This window comes from Theropithecus gelada, chromosome 10 (assembly GCF_003255815.1).
Source record: "Theropithecus gelada isolate Dixy chromosome 10, Tgel_1.0, whole genome shotgun sequence".
Lineage (NCBI taxonomy): Eukaryota > Metazoa > Chordata > Mammalia > Primates > Cercopithecidae > Theropithecus > Theropithecus gelada.
This window is the reverse complement of record NC_037678.1, coordinates 12907412-12928754: the sequence shown is the minus strand read 5'-3', so window position 1 is coordinate 12928754 and position 21343 is coordinate 12907412. Positions and strand designations below refer to the sequence as shown.

Genomic DNA, 21343 nt, shown 5'->3' with positions numbered 1-21343 from the left:
CCAGGCTGGAGTGCAGTGGCCAGATCTCGGCTCACTGCAAGCTCCGCCTCCCAGGTTCACACCATTCTCCTGCCTCAGCCTCCCGAGTAGCTGGGACTACAGGCTTCTACCTGCCACCTCGCCCGGCTAGTTTTTTGTAATTTTTAGTAGAGACGGGGTTTCACCGTGTTAGCCAGGATGGTCTCGATCTCCTGACCTCGTGATCCGCCCGTCTCGGCCTCCCAAAGTGCTGGGATTACAGGCTTGAGCCACCGCGCCTGGCCAAGGAGGTGATTTTTAAGGGAAGTCTTTCAGGAGCTGACCTGAAGGTGAATTTTATTTATTTATTTATTTTATTATTTATTTTTTATCTTTTTTGAGACAGAGTCTGACTCTGTCGCCCAGGCTGGAGTGCAGTGTGCGATCTCAGCTCACTGCAAGCTCCGCCTCCCGGCTTCAAGCGATTCTCCTGCCTCAGTCTCCCGGGTAGCTGGGATTACAGGCGCCCACCACCATGCCCGGCGAATTTTTTTTTTTTTTTTTGTATTTTTAGTAGAGACGGGGTTTCACCATAGCCGGGATGGCCCTGATCTCCTGACCTCGTGGTCCGCCCATCTCAGCCTCCCAAAGTGCTGGGATTACAGGCGTGAGCCACCGAGCCCAAGCCTGAAGGTGAAATTTTTAAAGGAAAAAGGAACATTCAGGCCAAGGAGACTACCTATGTAAAGGTCAGGAGCAAAAGGCTTAGCGCACTTGGGGAGTAGGAGGTAGTTGAGCTTCAAAGGTTGGGTTACAAGGCACGGTTTTTCCCAAGTCTTTAGAGCTCCAGTTGTTCCTGGGGGTCACAGCCTTCTCTGAAATTGGCAAACAACTTCAAAACCATGACACCACAGCTCATAATTCATTCATCCCCACACTGCAGACCAGTGGCTCTTCAAAGGTCCCAAGACCTGTAGTTGCCTCCAGATCACAAGGCCCCCTCCCTAAGATAGGGACCCAGCCAACCTGGGTCACCCCATCACTATCCTGGGCAATTGGCCACGGCCACTCTGCCTCCTGCCTTCCCAGGGCGTAGTCCGGTGACAGTCCTGCCTCTAGCCCAGTGCTTCCCTACCCTAGCCTCACAGCAGAATCCCTGTAATTCAGCCAACCAACCAAAAAATGCCCAGTCCTCACCCAAAACAGTTACACGAGAATCTGTCCTGCTACACATCGGTGATTTTAAAAGCATTTGTCAAAAGACATTGAACTGTACATTTAAGATCTATGCGTGGCCGGGCGCGGTGGCTCAAGCCTGTAATCCCAGCACTTTGGGAGGCCGAGACGGGCGGATCACGAGGTCAGGAGATCGAGACCATCCTGGCTAACACGGTGAAACCCCGTCTCTACTAAAAAAAAATACAAAAAACTAGCCGGGCGAGGTGGCGGGCGCTTGTAGTCCCAGCTACTCGGGAGGCTGAGGCAGGAGAATGGCGTAAACCCGGGAGGTGGAGCTTGCAGTGAGCTGAGATCCGGCCACTGCACTCCAGCCTGGGCGACAGAGCAGACTCCGTCTCAAAAAAAAAAAAAAAAAAAAAAATGCATTTTACTATATGTAAATGATATCTGAAAATAAGTTTCCAGGGGACTCTAACGCAGTGTGAAGAACTACGGGTCTAGACCGAGGACTCCAGCATCCAAGAAGACACCATGTGCCCCCTACCCCATCATACCCACACGTTTCTTGGGACTTCGCTCAGAACTGTAGCGTCCACGATTCAGAGGGCATGAGATTTGACCCAAAGGCAGTTCATTTAGCATCTGCTTTTCTCCTAGCAACCAGCTCGCCTAAGCTTCTGATTGGCTGGAGGTGCGGGGCCTTCGCTTCGCGTTTTCTGTTTGTAGATTCTTATTGGTTAAGAAGAGCGTCAGTCTCCCATCCCGTAAGAGTGTAGTCCGCGTTGAAACTCGGCGGCGACTGGCCCAGCAGAACCAGGGACGGGGAGAGGGATCAGGCTAGCTCTTCATTGGTTCCTTCCCCTCGTTGTTGGCCACGATTCCGCCCCTTTCTCCAAGTTCCGTTCGCTCGCGGCCTAGGTTCTCTCCCAGACTCTCGCCCCCGTTGGCCGCAGGCCACGCCTTCGCCCCGCCCCCGGTCCTTCCAGCGCGCCAATTGGCGGCTGCGGGGAACGTGCCAGGACGAGCGCGCTGTGCCCGCGGAGAGAGCGCGGCGCAGGAGGCCGGCGGCCAGCCGGCTGCATGGCGCGCTGCGAGAGGCTGCGCGGAGCGGCCCTGCGCGACGTGCTGGGCCGGGCGCAGGGGGTCCTGTTCGACTGTGACGGGGTGCTGTGGAACGGCGAGCGCGCCGTGCCGGGCGCCCCGGAGCTGCTGGAGCGGCTGGCGCGGGCCGGCAAGGCGGCTCTGTTTGTGAGCAACAACAGCCGGCGCGCGCGGCCCGAGCTGGCCCTCCGCTTCGCGCGCCTCGGCTTCGGGGGGCTGCGCGCCGAGCAGCTCTTCAGCTCCGCGCTGTGCGCCGCGCGCCTGCTGCGCCAGCGCCTGCCCGGGCCTCCGGGCGCGCCGGGCGCCGTGTTCGTGCTGGGCGGCGAGGGGCTGCGCGCCGAGTTGCGCGCCGCGGGGCTGCGCCTGGCTGGGGACCCGGGTGACGACCCGAGCGCGGGGGACGGCGCGGCCCCGCGCGTGCGCGCCGTGCTCGTGGGCTACGACGAGCACTTCTCCTTCGCCAGGCTGAGCGAGGCGTGCGCGCACCTGCGCGACCCCGAGTGCCTGCTCGTGGCCACCGACCGTGACCCATGGCACCCGCTGAGCGACGGCAGCCGGACCCCTGGTGAGCGCAGGAATGGCGGGGAAACTGAGATGGAGGCGATTTGCGCATTCGCCTCCACGCCTAAGGGTGAGGGGCTGGGAAGAGGCGTCTCCAGGTGGCAGGTGGGGAACAGGAGGGTGCGAGGGAGGCCCAGGGTGCTTTGGTGGGTGTAGGGGGGTGATACCTGTAGCCGCCATCCTGTGAGGGGCAGAGTGTGGTCCCTGTTGGACAGATGAGGAAACTGAGGCCCATTGTAACTCAGGGAGTTGGGCGGAATTCTGCCCCACCCACCATCGCTCTGGGGTTGGAGAGGAAGCCTGGGAGGATTGTCCCTCGTTGTGAGGGTTGAAACTCCATTCCCAGAGGTAGGGTGTAGGCAGGTGTGTGGAGAGCAAAGGCGGTGGAGTTTGACCTCAGTTCCAGGTCCATCTCCAGCTCCACAGCTGTGTAATCATGTTCAGTTACATAACCTGCAAGCCTCTCTGCCTGGGTGAAAAATGGCAGCGCTCACCGTGCCCGGTGATGGTGATCAGGGTGGGCGCCTGGCACGTAGTAGGTGTTCAGATGATGTAAGTTGTAGCCAGAGTCCACCATGTTACAGAGAACTTAATGAAACAGCTTGGCGTGTGTTCTTCTTTGGTTTCCAAATTGCTCTGGAGATGGGAGTTATTGTCCCATTTCTCAAAGAGACTGAGGCAGCCGGTTGCAGTGGCAACGGCCTGTAGTCCCAGCTACCTAATAGGCTGAGGCGGGGGAGGATTGCTTGAGCCTAGGAGGTCAAGGCTGTAGTGTGCTATCATTGCATCTGTGAAAAGCGACTGTACTTCAGCATGGGCAACATAGTGAGACCTTGTCTGTAAAAGAAGAGGAAAGCAACTGAGGCTAAGAGAAGGGAAGTGAGCTGCCCAAGAACGTATATAGTGAGCCCCTCCACCTCCTGTGTCCCCACACACCTGCCTCCATCCTGCCTCTGGTAATTGGTGTTTCAGCCCTCACACATAGGGACAGTCCTCCCAGACTTCCCCTCCAACCCCACCCCAATGATGGGTGGGGCAGAAATCTGCCAGCAATTCACTGGCAGAGTGATAGAGCGCCGGAACCTGAATTTGGGCTTTGTGACACAGACCTCCAGTCCAGGGCACTCTTAACTGCTGTCATCTTGCTAGTTCAGCCTTCCAGGGGAGACAGAAGCAAAAGGAGGCCCCTCCATTGTGGAGGGATTGAGTTAGACAAGATCAGGTGGCAGCAGAGGCTAATTGGCAGTGGTCAGTGTGTGTGGACAGGTTAATAGCCCAGTTAGTAGACTGGGGCCGTGGACAGATCTCTGTCACTCCCTCTCTGCTGGCCACTGACCCATGTAGTCATTGATATTAAATCCTGGGGGTACAGGATGGTATTGAGTGAAGAGAAATAAACACAGGATTATGGTGGGGTGGTGAGCAGGGCCTAGTGCCAGGGGCATCTGGGAAGACTCCCTGGAGGAGGCATGATGCGGAGCAGAGTGATAATACACCAGGAGATGTAAACCCAGTGTTATGGCATGGCAGAGAGGGATTCCGTAGTCCTTGGCCTCTCCTGGCTGTGCTACACACCTACTTGGTATGTGGGCCCACCTCAGCCTCAGTTTCCCCATAAATCTGTGTTGAGGGCTCTCTGGTCGGGGCTCTCAGCTGCAGCAGCTCTTGCCTGCCTTAGGCCGTGCTATGAAAAGTTTTTCCCAGGAGGCCTCAAGGCTCAGGTTAAGGCTGTGGTTTAAGAGGTTCTCCAGGGCACAGGAAGGCTGGTTGTCAAGGAGCTAGGGAGAAACCAGGCCCTGCCCATGCCTGCCTTGCAGGCCTCTGTGGAATCCAGACCCCTGTGGTCTCAGTAGCCACCCGGCTGTGCCCACCCATCCTGCTGTCACTCCCACAGCCTAGAGGGGGAGGCAGAGGCTTAACAAACACGGCTCTGCAATCATGTTTGTGCACAACTTAACGATGCAGCTTTCAAACGGTGTGGTGTGGTGTGGTGTGACGTGACAGTATTAAAAGCCCTCATGATGCTTATGTCTGAAATAATGCAAATATCTGACCCCCAATTCCTCCTCCCCCGCCCCAGGGACCTCCGAAATTGTGTGTTTATCTTGTCACCACATGGCAGCCACTTGAGCTGACAAATAGAAAGGCCTGCTGTCTTAGGAATACGTCATCAGCATAACATGCAGAGCCGTGGATTAGAGTGGAGGGGAGTGGAATGATGGTGGCCTGAGAGACGTTGGCCTGAGAGAGGCCCAGATGCCCCTGCTTGGAGGCTGGCTCCCTGGGGTCAGGATCTTTGTAATGTTGACTGCTCTGTATCCTGTGTCTAGCATGTAGTTGGGCCTTAGTGAGTATTAGCTGAATGAAGGAAGTGAGACACAGGGCCCAAAGGTGATCAACTCCATCCTGGTGGGGACAGAGTTGGGGCCATTCTTGAGCTCAAAAGAACATTTTGGGATGACTCAGTGAAAGCCCTTTCCGTCCCAGAAGGAATTGCTCACCAGCGGAGCACATGGCTTTTATTCTCTCTTTTTTGTTTTTTTGTTTTTTGTTTTTTGTGTTTGTTTTTTTGAGACATAGTTTCACTCTGTCGCCCAGGCTGGAGTGCAGTGGCGCCATCTCGGCTCACTGCAACCTCTGCCTCCCAGGTTCAAGCGATTCTCCTACCTCAGCCTCCCCAGTGGCTGGGATTACAGGCGCTCACCACCACGCCCGGCTAATTTTTATTCTCTACCAAGTTCTTAAAACAGGCAGGTCACAAGATGTCAGATGAGGGGAGAACTCCCAGGGGTGTTGCCCTGGGCCAGCGTGAAAGCATGAGTTCTGGCCCACCTCGGCCTTGATCTTATGACCCTGGGAAGTTCCTCTTCCTCATCTGGGGGCAGCAGGGCTGAGGATTCTTGTTCTCTCCACCTGTTTTCCCCTTTGTTCCCCTTCCTCATCTTTGCCTTTGGCTTAATTGAGTGGAGTGTTGTCGGCTATGGGAAGGGAGATAGGAGGCCCAGAGCATTTGGGGTCAGACCAGTGGCGCACTGAGAAATGTGGAATAGCAGGGAAAGCCATGATTATACCGTGTGCTGGCTTCTGTGGTGTAAATACTCCCAATACAACCGATCTTGAGCTACCAACGTGAAGTCAGTCCCTGAAGGTAGGGTTGGGACTACCTTCCCTGAAGGCAGTGGCACACACCTTCTTACAGATTTCCACCATCACAGGTATGGTGGAACTTCAAGAGCAAAACGAGCAGAGGCTAGTGTGGTTCAATAACTAAGAAGTGATGAGTTTTGAGAACTTATTAACGTCTGTTTTAAACATTATCATTTAGGCCGGGCGCAGTGGCTCACGCCTGTAATCCCAGCACTTTGGGAGGCCAAGGAGGGCGGATCATTTGAGGTCAGGAGTTCGAGACCATCCTGGCCAACATGGTGAAACCCTGTCTCTACTAAATATACAAAAATTAGCCCGGTGTGGTGACACGCGCCTGTAATCCCAACTACTCGGGAGGCTGAGGCAAGAGAATGGCTTGAACCCAGGAGGTATAGGTTGCTGTGAGCTGAGATCGCTCCATTGCACTCCAGCCTGGGCAACAGAGCGAGACTCCATCTCTAAATAAATAAATAAATATAAAAAGCATTATCATTTAGTTGTAAATTTGTAAGCTGACTTTTTTTTAGACAGGGTCTCGCTCTGTTACCCAGGCTGAAGTGCAGTGACATGATCACAGCTCACTTTAACCTCAAACTCTTGGGCTCAGGCTCTCTTCCTTCCTCAGCCTCCTGCGTAGCTGGGACTACAGGTGTATACCCCTGCACCCAACTATAATCCTGGGTCTACTTCTCTTCACTCAGTACCATCCTGTATCCCCAGGATTTAATATCAATGACTGTCCAGGTCAGTGGCCAGCAGAGAGGCAGTGACAGAGATCTGTCCACGGCCCCAGTGTACTGATTGGGCTATTAATCTGTCCACACACACTGACCACTGCCAAGTAGCCTCTGCTGCCACCTGATCTTGTCTGACTCGAACCCTCCACAGTGGAGGGGCCTCCTTTTGCTCCCGCCTCCCCTGCAGGGCCAAATTCGCAAGATGACAGCAATGAAGAGTGCCCTGGACTGGAGGTCGGTGTTACAAAGGCCAATAATTTTTTTTATTCTTTGTAGAGACGGGGTTTCATGGTGCAGGCTGGGCCTTTTATTTGTTTGTTTATTTTAAATGCAGCTGTGCCTGGAATAAGTTGACTTTTTTTTTTTTTTTTTTTGAGTCGGCGCCTTGCTCTGTCGCCCGGACTGGAATGCTGCAGTGGTGCGATCTCAGCTCACTGCAGCCTCCGCCTCCCGGGCTTAAGTGATTCTCCTGCCCCAGCCTCCCGAATAGTTGGGATTACAGGCATGTGCCACCGCACCTGGCTGATTTTTGTGTTTTTAGTAGAGGCTGGGTTTTACCATGTTTGCCAGGCTGGTCTTAAACTCCTGACCTCAGATGATCCACCCCCCTCAGACTCCCAAAGTCCTGGGATTACAGGCGTGAGCCACGGCGCCCAGCCAACTTTTCTTTTTTCTTTTTTTTTTTTATTTTTTAAATATATATGTATATTTATTTAAGTAGGAGTGGGATCTCCCTATGTTACCCAGACTGGTCTTGAACTCCTGGGCTCAAGCAGTCCTCCCACCTGTGCTTCCCAAAGTGCTGGGATTACAGGCATGGGCCCCTGTACCCAGCCATAAGTTGACTTTTAATAGTACCTTCCTTTGGCTGGGCGCAGTGGCTCACGCCTGTAATCCCAGCACTTTGGGAGGCGGAGGTGGGCAGATCACGAGGTCAGGAGATCGAGACCACGGTGAAACCCTGTCTCTACTAAAAATACAAAAAATTAGCTGGGCGTGGTGGTGGGTGCCTGTAGTCCCAGCTACTCAGGAAGCTGAGGCAGGAGAATGGCGTCAGCCCGGGAGGCAGAGCTTGCAGTGAGCCAAGATCGTGCCACTGCACTCCAGTCTGGGCGACAGAGCAAGACTCTGTCTCAAAAAAAAAAAATAGTACCTTCCTTTAACGCCCAGCTCATAAAATTCCTGCAAGGGAAACAATTTGTACTCCCAGGTCAGAGCTGGGTTGGACCCACACAAATGCAAATCCTTTTGCTGCCACTTACAAAGCTGTACAACCCTGGGCAAGTTACTTAATGTCCCTGAGCCTTGGCATTCTCATCTGTAAAATGGGCTTCCATAAACACCCAGCACAGGCCAGGCGGTTTAGAATGTGCTTAGTAAATGGTGATTATCATCATTTGTTCAGGGCCATTAGCATGAAGGCAGAATGTTCTGGCACAAAGACATGTCTGTGGGACAGGCACAGTGGACTTTTTGTGTGAGGCAGGATGGTACTGGGCTGGGAGACAGGACTGTCCTTTAGTTCTATACAGTCCTCCTATTGTTGGACACTTGGGCGTGTTCCACAGTTTGACTTATCAGTTACTGTAGCCCCAGACATCTTCCAGCCTGCAGCTTTCTGTCTCCAGTTGGAATTCTCTTCTTGTGATCACTTTCCCGGGGGAGGCGGACTGGGTCAGAGGTGCGAACATTTCTGTGCCCCGCTGTGTTCCGAAGGGACTGTGCCAGTTTCTGACGCCAGCCGCGTGACTTCTTGCAGCAGTAACCACAACTACTATTTGTTAAGTGCTGCTCCATTTACAAATCACTTGCCCCTGTGATGCCCAGCGCCCCTTTGGAGGTAGGCCTTGCTTGGATTCCGCTTTTGCAGGAGTCTGGAGAAACTCGGGGTGGTCGAGTGGTTTGCCCAAAGGCCCACAGCTGCCAGGGTGAAATCGCGAACCTCAGGCAGGACTGACCGAGCCAGGCCCTGTTTACCTGCAGTAGCTCCACCCGTCCTCACAATACCCACATGAGATAAGTGCCGTAGACATCCCCGTATTAGATATGGGAAAATCAAAGCACAAAGAGGATAGCTAGCCTGTCAAGAACGGTGGAGATGGAGTCCAGATGCCGGCATCTGGTTGCCCTCTCTACCCTTAGCCACTAAATAAGACTCGGAAGTGGGCTTTCTGGCTCGTGTCAGCAGCTGATTTGACCCCAGCACAGTCTGCCTCCCTGGACTTCCAGTTTCAGGGCCTGACACTGTCCCTGCCGTCCGCCTGCTGACTGCGTCTCCATCTCCCTACAGGCACCGGGAGCCTGGCCGCTGCGGTGGAGACGGCCTCGGGACGCCAGGCCCTGGTGGTGGGCAAGCCCAGCCCCTACATGTTCGAGTGCATCACAGAGAACTTCAGCATCGACCCCGCACGCACACTTATGGTGGGTGACCGCCTGGAGACCGACATCCTGTTCGGCCACCGCTGCGGCATGACCACCGTGCTCACACTCACAGGAGTCTCCCGCCTAGAAGAGGCCCAGGCCTACCTGGCGGCTGGCCAGCATGACTTCGTGCCCCATTACTATGTGGAGAGCGTCGCAGACTTGACAGAGGGCTTGGAGGACTGAGCCCACTGCACCTGCAGCCACAGGCCCGCCCCTCCCCACGCTCTGATCCTGTAGGTCACGAGCCGTGTTACACACCACCGGCTCCTTGGCCCAGTTCTGCACCGGGGTGGGGCTGGGACCTGGGGAAGGTTTGAGGGACCCTTGCAACCCCCTCCCAGCAGTGGCTGGGCACTCTTTGCTGCCCCAGAAGCTGGTCTCCTACAGATTCATCTTGGCCTGACCCAGCCAGGTGGACTTATTTCCTGCCCTGTCACCTCCCCTCCTTGAAATCTGGGCCCTGGTGCCCGCTGAAGATTTCCTCTAGCCCTGAGCACTTAGTCTTCTCCCCCTTCCCTGGGTCTTCTAGAGCTCTCTCTGCCCCTCAGGTCCTGGCCTTTGGGTCCTCGTCAACCAGAGGTCTAGGGAACCACAATCCTTATTGTCCTGAGTGCCGGCAAAGGCTAAGTGATAGTGACCTCATCGATGTTGGGTCCTGTGGGGTACCAGTTTAGGTTCCTAAGTAACAGTGACCCTTTTCGTCCTGGAGCCCGAGTGGACCAATCGGAAGCCTAAGTGACGATGACCCTCGCATGTCCTAGGTCCCTGGGTGGACCCGTCAGGACCCCAAGTGATAGTGACCCAGTGGTCTTTTAGATTCTCAGTAGAACAATCCAGAAGCCTAAGAGACAGTGGCCCCTTGATAATCTGGGTCTCACAGGACCAGCCAGGGTCCGTAAATAACAGTGGTCCATGTCCTGAAGACACCCCTCCTCTACAAAGACTGTGATGCTCTGGGGCTTCTGTGGCCAAGCCCCACCCTTTCCTGGTCATGGTACCCGTACAGTGTTGATGGCCACAGCTCAAAGGGGGCTTTCATGTCTCCCTGTGCAGTCAGTGTTTGCAGTACCACCTCTCTCCCGTGCCCACTCTCAGCTATTTATTTAATTTATGTGTGCCAGTGACGGTGGGTGGGGGCTGGGCCTTCCCCGCCACCTCCACCCCTGTTGTGACCTGTCCTTCCGTACTTAATAAAGTGCGCGTGGGAGTGTTCACCTGTGTTCGAGTCCATGTTTGGGGAGGGAGGAGGACCCCCTGCTGGAGCCTGCTCTCCCTGGAGCTGGCCTGCCACATTGTTCCCTGCATGAAATGACCCATTCCCGTTCCTGAGTGTCTTCTGCGTGTAGCGATACTTTGAGTCAAGAGCACTTTATATGTCGCTGAGTCTTGGTGTACCGACTGACTTCAGTGCTTTGGAAAACCCAGCATGTTTGAATTACTCATTCCTTTACAGCAGGAAATGGGGGATCAGAAATACGATGTTAACTTACCAAGGGTGAACAGCTGGACGCTGTGCTCGCCTTATGCAGGATTTGAACATGCATTGGCTGACTGTAGGAAGCTGTAGCCCCCTCTCTGGAGACACTGAGAAGGGAGACAGGAGGGCGGAGGATGAGGTCTCAACCTCAGGGAGCTCAGGGGAGATGCTCTTTGAGACATCCCCACACCTGGGATGCTGCCAGTGACAGTCTACCCCGCTGGTCCCGAGCTCCTCCAGGCAGAGGCTGTGTGTCTCCCTCGTTGCTGCATCCCTGGGGCCTAATGCAGAGTAGGTGCCCAGCCGTGAGCTAGCGGGGGTCCAGGGGCAGCCTGGAAAGGCCCAGAGAAGCTGAGAGCTGCGTGGGGAGGTGCGGTGGGTGCTGCACAAGCTCAGCTTTGGTCTCATTTGTGAAGTGATGGTGGGACTTCAGGGTCTGGGAAATCCTCTCCAGTATGATTCTTGAGAAGAGGGTGTGCTTGACAGAGCCCAGATGCTTCGTGAAGTAGGAGCAAATGTAGTGCAGTCATGGAGACTTGTGTTTGTTTCAGAAACTCAGTTCAGCCAGGCACAGTGGCTCACACCTGTAATCCCAGTGCTTTGGGAGGCTGAGGCGGGTGAATCACAAGATCAGGAGTTCAAGACCAGCCTGGCCGAGATGGTGAAACCCTGTCTCTACTAAAAATAGAAAAATTAGTTGGCCGTGCTGGCAGGCGCTTGTAATCCTAGGTACTCGGGAGGCTGAGGCAGAGAATCGCTTGATCCCGGGAGGTGGAGGTGGCGGTGAGCCAAGATCGCGCCACTGCACTCCAGCCTGGGCGACAGAGCGAGATTCCGTCTCAAAAACCAAAACAAACAGGCCAGGCACAGTGGCTCAGGCCTGTAATCCCAACACTTTGGGAGCCCCAGGCAGGCGGATCATGAGTTCAGGAGTTCAAGACCAGCCTGGCCAACACGGTGAAATTCCATCTGTACTAAAAACAAAACTTAGTTGGGTATGGTGGCGGGAGCCTGTAATCCCAGCTACTCGGGAGGCTGAGGCAGGAGAACTGCTTGAACCTGGGAGGCAGAAGTTGCAGTAAGCCGAGATTGTGCCACTGCACTCCAGCCTGGGTGACAGAGTAAGACAACATCTCAGAAAAAAAAAAAATTCAAAAATTAGCCAGGCGTGGTGGTGGTGGCTTGTGCCTGTAGTCCCAGCTACTCGGGAGGCAGGAGAATCACTTGAAGTTGCAGTGAACTGAGATCACGCAGCTGTACTCCAGGCTGGGCAGCAAAGCAAGACTCCGTCTCAAAAAAAAGCAAACAACAACAACAAAAAAAAAACTCAGTTCAACGTGGCTAAGGCATAGGGGGTTTTGGTCTGCTCCCTGAGGTGGTCTAGCACCCTCCAGGTGTATCCTCAGTTCTGTCTCGCCATCTCCCCAGCCAACATCCTAGGACAGATTCTCATGGCCTGGCTTGGGTCATAGCCCATCTGGATGGGACACAGCTACTGGGCCATGTGACCCTCCCCGCCTTCCCCTTCACCCTCCACCAGTAAGGAAATGGTTGTCTCTACACAGTCTTGCCTCAGCCTCCCAAAGTGCTGGGATTACAGGCGTGAGCCACACCCCGCCTAAGCACTGAATTTGTTTTGTGTTTTGTTTTTGCATAGGTTCTCGCTCCGTCACCCAGGCTAGAGTGCAGTGGCGCGATCTTGGCTCACTGCAACTTCCACCTCCCAGGTTCAAGGATTTTCCTGCCTCAGCCTCCCGAGTAACTGGGATGACAGGCACCTGCCACCACACCCGGCTAATGCCACCAGGTCTGGCTAATTTTGAGTAGAGGTGGGGTTTCACCATGTTGGTTAGGCTGGTCTCAAATTCCTGACCTCAAGTGTTTGCCCACCTCGGCCTCCCAAAATGCTGGGATTATAGGCATGAGCCATCTTGCCCGGCCTCTAAACACTGAGTCTTGAGTTTAAAGCTTGAGTGTAAACCAATCTCAGTAATTTGATTCCTCAGGGTCAGCGATTGGCTACTCTTCTGACCAATGAAACAGGAAGAGAGGTCTGGAATGTTTGCCTTGCCTCACCTTTTTGTTTTGTTTTGTTTTTTGAGACAGCCTCTCTGTCACCCAGGCTGGAGTGCAGTGGTGCAATCTTGGCTCACTGCAACCTCTGCCTCCTGGTTTCAAGCAATTCTCCTGTCTCAGCCCCCTGAGTAGTTGGGACTACAGGCACACACTGCCACGCCCGGCTAATTTTTTGGCATTTTAATAGAGACTGGGTTTCACTGTGTTGCCTAGGCTGGTCTCAAACTCCTGGTCTCAGGCAATCCACCCGCCTCGGCCTCCCAAAGTGCTGGGATTACAGTTGTGAGCCACCGCACCCAGCTGTTTGCCTTATTTTTAAAGGACATAGAGGAGGAAGTCACTTCTCCTGGTTTGGGGTGTGGTGCTGGGAGCCATTGCAGCCATTCTGTGATCAGGAGGTATGGCTGAGCATTTGACTCAGGTGACCCTGCTGCAGGTAGCAGAGCAGAAAGACCGCAAGAACTTACTGGGTTTGCTTTTCCCCAACTTGTAATTTAGAAAAGTTTCAAATTAATAGAAAAGGTGCAAGGATGACATGATGAATACCGCTACATCCTTCACCTAGATTTACCAGTTGTTAATATTTGCCTAGTTTGCTTAATTGTTCTTTATATGTGTTTACTTTTTGTTACTGTTTTTAGAGATGGTCTCACTCTGTTGCTGAGTCTAGGCTGTAGTGGCGCAGTCACAGCTCATTGCAGCCTCTAACTGCTGGGCTCATGTGATCCTCCTGCCTCAGCCTCCTGAGTAGCTAGGAGCACAGGCATATGCCACCACACCCAGCTAATTTTTAAAAAAAATTTTGCAGAAACGGGGTTTCCTTTTTGTTTTGTTTTGTTTTAGAGACAGGGTCTCACTATGTTGTCCAGGCTGGAATGCAGTGGCTATTCACAGGCAGGACCCCACTGCTGATCACTGGGGGAGTTTTAACCTGCTCTGTTTCTGACCTGGGCCAGTTCACTCCTCCTTAGGCAGCCTTGTGGTTGCCTCTCCCAGGAGGTCACCGTATTGATGCCAGTCTTAGCGCACTACAGCTCACGATTCCTGGGCTCAAGCGATCTTCCTGCGTCAGCCTTCCAAGACGCTGCGATTACAGGCATGAGCCACTGCGCCCAGCTTGTTTACATTTTTTTAACTGAACCATTTGAGAGTGTGTTACAGATGCTAACACAGTTCACTGAAAATTCTTCAGCTTGTATGGCCTAAGAGCAAGGACAGCCTACACAGCCACAATCCAGGATTACACGAGAACCCAGATATTTGATGATTTTGTTGAGCCACTGAATCTGTTATGGAAACTCCCAACTGCAGACTTCTTTTGGTTTTTTTGTTTTGTTTTGTTTTGTTTTGAGACGGAGTCTCGCTCTTTCGCCCAGGCTGGAGTGCAGTGGCATGATCTCGGCTCACTGCAAGCTCCACCTCCCGGGTTCACGCCATTCTCCTGCCTCAGCCTCCCGAGTAACTGGGACTACAGGCGCCCGCCACTATGCCCTGCTGATTTTTTGTATTTTTTATTAGAGACGGGGTTTCACCATGTTAGCCAGGATGGTCTCGATCTCCTGACCTCGTGATCTGCCTGCCACGGCCTCCCAAAGTGCTGGAATTACAGGTGTGAACCACTGTGCCCGGCCTTTTTGTTTCTTTTTTTTTTTTGAGACGGAGTCTCGCTCTGTTGCCCAGGCTGGAGTGCAGTGGCCGGATCTCAGCTCACTGCAAGCTCCGCCTCCCGGGTTCACGCCATTCTCCGGCCTCAGCCTCCCGAGTAGCTGGGACTACAGGCGCCCGCCACCTCGCCCGGCTAGTTTTTTGTATTTCTTAGTAGAGACGGGGTTTCACCGTGTTAGCCAGGATGGTCTCGATCTCCTGACCTCGTGATCCACCCGTCTCAGCCTCCCAAAGTGCTGGGATTACAGGCTTGAGCCACCGCGCCCGGCCTGTTTCGTTTTTAAGACAGGATCTTGCACTGTCGCCCAACCTGGAGTGCAGTGGTGTGATCACAGCTCACTGCAACCTATGCCTCCCAGGCTCAAGCAATCCGCCCACCTCAGCACCCAAGCAGCTGGGATTACAGGCACGCACCACGATGTCCAGCTAATTTTTGTATTTTTAGTAGAGATGGGGTTTCACCACATTGCCCAGACTGGTCTCGAACTCCTGAGCTCAAGGAATCAGCCCACCTCAGCCTCCCAAAATGTTGGGATTACAGGCATGAGCTACTGCGCCCAGCCTAGACTTCTTATGAAAAAGTTTTCCTTAATTTTAAAGTGATTTCCATTGACTTTTCTGTTACTTGCAGCCAAAAACCTTCCTGATACACAGACTTCAGGCACATCATTAGAAAACATTAAAAGGGCCGGACATGGTGGCTCACGCCTGTAATCCCAGCACTTTAGGAGGCCAAGGTGGGCAGATCACGAGGTCAGGAGATCGAGACCATCCTGGCCAACACAGTGAAACCCTGTCTCTACTAAAAATACAAAAAATTAGCCAGGCGTGGTGGCGGGCGCCTGTAGTCCCAGCTACTTAGGAGGCTGAGGCAGGAGAATCACTTGAACCTGGGAATCGGAGGTTGCAGTGAGCCGAGATCACGCCGCTGCACTCCAGCCTGGGCCACAGAGCGAGACTCTGTCTCAAAAACAAAAAAAAAGAAAAAAGAAAACATTAAAATCCACTTATACCCCACATTAAATATATATTTTTGAAGTATGTTTATACTTTTATTTGAAGGATTATTTGGCAACCAGGACCTAATTTAGGACGGACTAACCTCTAGAAATACTTGGACATGCTTTTGAAGTGAGAAGACCCAAGCTACAGAGTTGTTTTCAAGTGTAACGACATTTTTCTGACTACCCAAGTCAATATAAAGTTTGAGCACAATAAATATTTATTAATTTCAGCTTTGCAGTTTTAGTATTTTGGAGCCAATACATTTTTTTCTTCAGATCTCAAATACTTTCTAAGCTTTTTTTTTTTTTTTTTTTCTGGAGACAGAGTCTTACTCTGTCACCCAGGCTGGAGTGCAGTGGCGCCATCTCAGCTCACTGCAACCTCCACCTCCTGGGTTCAAGCGAGTAGCTGGGACTACAGGCATGCCCACTATGCCCAGCGAATTTTTTTTGTATTTTTAGTAGAGATGGGGGTTTTACCATGTTGACTAGGCTGGTTTCAAACTCCTGGTCTCAAGTGATGCACCCACCTTGGCCCCCCAAAGTGCTGGGATTATAGGCGTGAGCCGCCATGCCTGGCCAGATATTTTCTAAACTCTTTGTTTTTTTTGTTTTTTTTTTTTTTTTTTTTGAGACAGAGTCTTGCTCTGCGGCCCAGGCTGGAATGCAGTGGCGCAATCTTGGCTCACTGCAACCTCCACCTCCCTGGTTCAAGCGATTCTCCTGCCTCAGCCTCCCAAGTAGCTGGGACTACAGGCGCGTGCCACCATACCAAGCTAATAGTTGTATTTTTAGTAGAGACGGGGTTTCAACATGTTGGTCAGGATGGTCTCAATCTCTTGACCTCGTGATCCACCCACCTCAGCCTCCCAAAGTGCCGGGATTATAGGTGTGAGCCACCGTGCCCAGCCTCTAAATTCTTAAAAAGCTTTTAGATTTCCTTTGTGTCTATAATTGTTTTCAAAATAAAATGCTCACTGGGGCCGGGCGCAGTGGCTCACACCTGTAATCCCAGCACTCTGGGAGGCCGAGGCGGACGGATCACGATCAGGAGATCGAGACCATCCTGGCTAACACAGTGAAACCCCGTCTCTACTAAAAAATACAAAAAATTAGCTGGGCGAGGTGGCAGGCGCCTGTAGTCCCAGCTAATCAGGAGGCTGAGGCAGGAGAATGGCGTGAACCCGGGAGGTGGAGCTTGCAGTGAGCCGAGATCACGCCACTGCACTCCAGCCTGGGCGACAGAGCCACTGCACTCCAGCCTGGGCGACAGAGCGAGACTCCTTCTCAAAAAAAAAAAAAAAGTGCTCACAGAACACAGTGGTTCACACCTGTAATCCCAGCACTTTGGGAAGCCAAGATGGGACGATCGCTCGAGGCTAGGAGTTAGAGACCAGCCTGGGCAACATAACGAGATCCTGTCTCCAAAAATAAAAGTAAATTAGCCAAGTGCAGTGATGTGCACCTGTAGTCAGTCCAAACTCCTCAGGAGGCTGAGTCAGGAGGATTGGTTGAGCCCAGGAGTTTGAGATTACAGTGAGCTATAATCCACTCCAGCCTGGGTGACAGAGTGAGACCCTGTCTCAAAAGTAAAATAATATAAAATAAAATAAGTATAAAATGAATATAAAATAAAATGCTAAAAGCATTGTAAAGGCTCAGGCCTGAGTCTGGGAGGGCTATGAATGAAAGGGCCTGGCCCCCACCCAGACCTTACCTGAGAGGAGAGACAGAGCCCTAACCGAGGGCTGAGGCCTACAGTCAGAAGAGATACAGACTAGAAGCGGGAAGGCCAAAGGCAGGTGTGGAGGGGGCTCTCTGGACAAAGGCTGGGAGGCGAGAATGGATGAGCAGGGTTGAGGGGGCCGGCTGCAGTGCCATCCGGCTGGAAAAGGGCCCAGCTTGCCAGGGGCATCCCTACCTTCATAGAGTAGGAGGGCAAAGATAGCTTTTTAAGCCTGGGTATCTTTAGCTCAGCAGATGAAAGCGGGTCGGCCCTAGCTCCCTGTGTGACCTTGGTCAAGTGGCCACCCTCTCTGGGCGGTTTCCCTAACATTAAACTGCATTATTAAATGGGGGAGCAGGTCAGGCACGTGTCTCAGGGTTCCTCCCTGCTATGACTTCTAGGACTCAGGAGCTGGCTCTGACCTCCCCTACCTTCCCTGGCTGGAGCAGCCAGGTTGGCCGCAGGTGTGGATGGCACCTCTGTGGGCCGCCCTCCTCAACACCGCCAGCTGAAGGAGGTACAGCTTCCCTTTCCTTGCCTCTGCCCCCTGTCCCTGGCAGGGCGGAATGGCCGAGCTGGCCTGCATGACCTGTCTGAACCAAGCTGAGCCCATGTCTCACGGCAGTAGCCAAGATCCACCTAGGACGCAGGAATTCCAGAGAGCTCGCTACCTCATTTCAGGATAGTTATAACGTGGGGAGGAGAATCCCTGGGTTGGTGGCCTTAGCCTTGGGGGACGCAGGAGGCAGCACTAACATCAAGCCCCTCCTTAGACATCACTCCTATAATCCTCCAAGCAGTGGCCTTATTCCCACCTTCCAGGTCTGGAAACAGGTTCAGAGAAGCCAAGGACCTCAGCTGCAGCTGCAGCCGTTCAGCCCCCAAATCAGCGCTCACCTCTCGTCTCATCTCCTGATATATATATATATTTTTTAAGATAGAGTCTTGCTCTGTCGCCCAGGCTGGAGTGCAATGGTGCGATCTTGGCTCACTGCAACCTCCACCTCCAGTGTTCAAGCAATTCTCCCTGCCTCAGCCTCCCGAGTAGCTGGGATTACAGGCACCCACCACCACACTCAGCTAATTTTTGTATTTTTAGTAGAGATGGGGTTTTGCCATGTTAGCCAGGCTGGTCTCGAACTCCTGTCCCCAAGTGATCCTCAGCCTCCCAAAGTGCTGGGATTACAGGCATGAGCCACCATGCCCGGCCTCTTCTCCTGATTCTAACTGCAGCCTCATTTCCCTGTGCAGAAATTCAACCACGTTGGCAGACAAAAAGTAGGGGTGAGGGGAAGATGAGAGGGGAGATAATGAAAGCAAGGCGCCGGGCACAAGGCCTGGCAAGGTAAGTGGGCGCTGCCATCAGGAGGCCCTGAGGACTTGGGGGAGGAGGCCCACGATGCACCTGTGTCCCTGCCTTCCCTCCCCGCCAGGAAAACCGCAGCTCCCGTCCCAGGGGACACTGGAATCTGGAGAGACTTCTTGCCCCAACCTAGGCAAGAGGAGACTGTTGGGGACCAATTGGGGATGGCACGTAGACCTCCCAGAGGCGCTGCAAAGACTCGGGGAAGGCAACAGCCTGGCAAAAGCGACAAGAAGGAAGTGAAAACCTTCTGAGCCTCCATGAAGAAACGAATCATCTGTTTAGTACAACAGACCTCAGTTCCACCCTGTATTCACCTCATGCAAGGAAAGCAGGATTTCATCTCCCCAGTTTACAGATAGGGAGACTGAGGCAAGTGGGAGAAACAGTTTACCAGGAGGCTCTGAGGGGACATAGCAAGCAGGGCCAGCACCTGTGTGTCCAGACTCCCAAATAGGCCTTTCTAGGGTCTGGGGACCTCTTCACCATGCCACCTTGCCTCCCTGCCAGCCCCACTCATGCCAGATGCTGCAGAGGGGTAAACTGTCCCTCCATCCAACAGCAAACACTCCCCAGTGCTGGGCCCATTTTCCAGGGTGGAGGAGGAAGCAGGAGCAGCTCCTGAGGCCACACGAACCCAACTACTGGGCTGGGCTGGGGAATGTGGCCACACCCACCTGCCCACAGCCCTGCCAGGACCACACCTGAAGCGCCTCTGGCCCTCCATCTAGGACTCTGCCTGAGAGGCCCCATTCCTTGATCTGGCAGAGAGGGGAGGCATGGGGGAGGGGCAGTGGAGCTGGGCTGGGCCATACCCAGCCCTTCCTATGGTTGAGGTTTTGGGGAGGCCAGGAGGAAAAAGTGAAGCTGCTGTGGTTGGTTTCCAAGCAGCCACTTGGTCTGGAAGGAGGGGTAAGGCACTCACGGGGGTGCAACCCCATCCCCTCTCTGGGTCCGCCTTGTGACCGTACACACTCCCCTCTCATCCTGTACCAGAGTGGGCTTTGGGCATCTGGAGGAAGGTGCCCCTGGGGGACAGGGTCGGGCAGGGTGGGTTTGCTGGCCTGGCCTCCAGATGTGAGTCACTCCCGGTTGGCATCTTCGTCCCTCTTTGGTGCCAGCAGTTTCAGAAGGAGGATGGCCAGGTGGAGGAGGTCATCCCTGTGACAACCCCCCAGCATGCCCCTCACTTCTCCCAGTGCTCCCCACACCCCTTCCTCCACCAGGTTCCTGAGACCCCTCCAACCCACCCTCAATTCTCTGCCACAGTGATCTTCCCTACAGCCCAAATCTGGCCTCAGTACTAACCCTGGCTCCCCAGCCTCTTCCCGTACAATAATGTCCAAGCCCTGTGCCCAGCCCATGAGGCCTCCATGATCCAGGTCCTGATGGCTTCCCAGCCTCATCCCCGTCTTTCCCCTACATGCCCGGAACACTGTTCCCCAGCCCTGGCCTTCCCATTCCGGAGCTTCTGCCCATGCCGGAAAGCCAGGCGCTTCTCCGCCTACCCTTCACGACCCACCTCCTTTACTCATGCAGCCACCAGCCCACCATAGCACTTTCTCATGGCTTCCCTTAGAGCCATCATCATCTACTTCTTCTTCTTTTTTTTTTTTTTTGAGACCGAGTTTTGCTCTTGTTGCCCAGGTTGGAATGCAATGGCCTGATCTCAGATCACTGCACCTCTGCCTCCTGGATTCAAGTGATTCTCCTGCCTCAGCCTCAGAAGTAGCTGGGATTACAGGCATATGCCACCACGCCCGGCTAATTTTGTATTTTTAGTAGAGACGGGGTTTCTCCGTGTTGGTCAGGCTAGTCTCAAACTCCCAACCTCAGGTAATCTGCCCGCCTCGGTCTCCTAAAGAGCTGGGATTACAGGCATGAGCCACTGCACCCAGCCCATCATCTACTTCTCAACGTGGTTGTGGTAAGATTCCACCCCAACCATGCGATCCTTGAGAGTGGGGACTGGGAGGGGTTCATCTTTGAATCCTGAGAGCCCAGGGCCAGGCACATAGTAGGTGCTCAGTAAACACCTGCTGAACACTCGGGGAAAGGAGGGCTGTGCCAGGCCTCAGAGGAGAGATGTGAAGAAAGAGGACAGGGTGGCCAGGCATGATGGCTCACACCTGTAATCCCAGAACTTTTGAGAGGCCGAGGCAGGTGGATCACCTGAGGTCAGGAGTTCCAGACTAGCCTGGCCAACAAGGTGAAACCCCGTCTTTACTAAAAATACAAAAATTGGCCGGGCATGGTGGTGGGGGCCTGTAGTCCCATCTACTCAAGAGGCTGAGGCAGGAGAACCTGGGAGGCAGAGGTTGCAGTAAGCCGAGGTCATGCCACTGCACTCCAGCCTGGGCGACAGAGTGACACTCCATCTCAAAAATAAATAGATAAAAATAAAAAAGAGAGAGGACAGGGTGCTGTCATGCACGTCCATGTGAAGAGACCACCAAACAGGCTTTGTGTGAGCAACATGGCTGTTTATTTTTTTTATTTTTTTTTTTTTTGAGACGGAGTCTCGCTCTGTAGCCCGGGCTGGAGTGCAGTGGCCGGATCTCAGCTCACTGCAAGCTCCGCCTCCCAGGTTTACGCCATTCTCCTGCCTCAGCCTCCCGAGTAGCTGGGACTACAGGCACCCGCCACCTCGCCCGGCTAGTTTTTTGTATTTTTTAGTAGAGACGGGGTTTCACGGTGTTCGCCAGGATGGTCTCGATCTCCTGACCTCGTGATCCGCCCGTCTCGGCCTCCCAAAGTGCTGGGATTACAGGCTTGAGCCACCGCGCCCGGCAACATGGCTGTTTATTTCACCTGGGTGCAGGCGGGCTGAGTCCGAAAAGAGTCAGTGAAGGGAGATAAGGGCGGGACCGTTTTATAGGATTTGGGTAGGTAAAGGAAAATTACAGTCAAAGGGGTGTTGTTCTC

General features: G+C 53.6%; 1 protein-coding gene across 2 annotated transcripts; it reads left to right on the top strand.

Moving 5' to 3' along the window:
- The first annotated feature begins 2150 nt into the window (after window positions 1–2150).
- On the top strand, window positions 2151–10319 carry PDXP (pyridoxal phosphatase). 2 transcript variants are annotated; one of them, XM_025399906.1, is made up of 3 exons: window positions 2151–2803; window positions 8974–9306; window positions 9345–10319. In XM_025399906.1, exons 1-2 carry the CDS (start codon window positions 2218–2220, stop codon window positions 9288–9290), a joined length of 903 nt encoding a protein of 300 aa, XP_025255691.1. In that variant the 5' UTR covers window positions 2151–2217; the 3' UTR covers window positions 9291–9306; window positions 9345–10319. The 2 variants fall into 2 exon arrangements, with proteins under 2 accessions (XP_025255691.1, XP_025255690.1); XM_025399905.1 differs by having other exon boundaries at window positions 8974–10319.
- Window positions 10320–21343: the final 11024 nt, after the last annotated feature.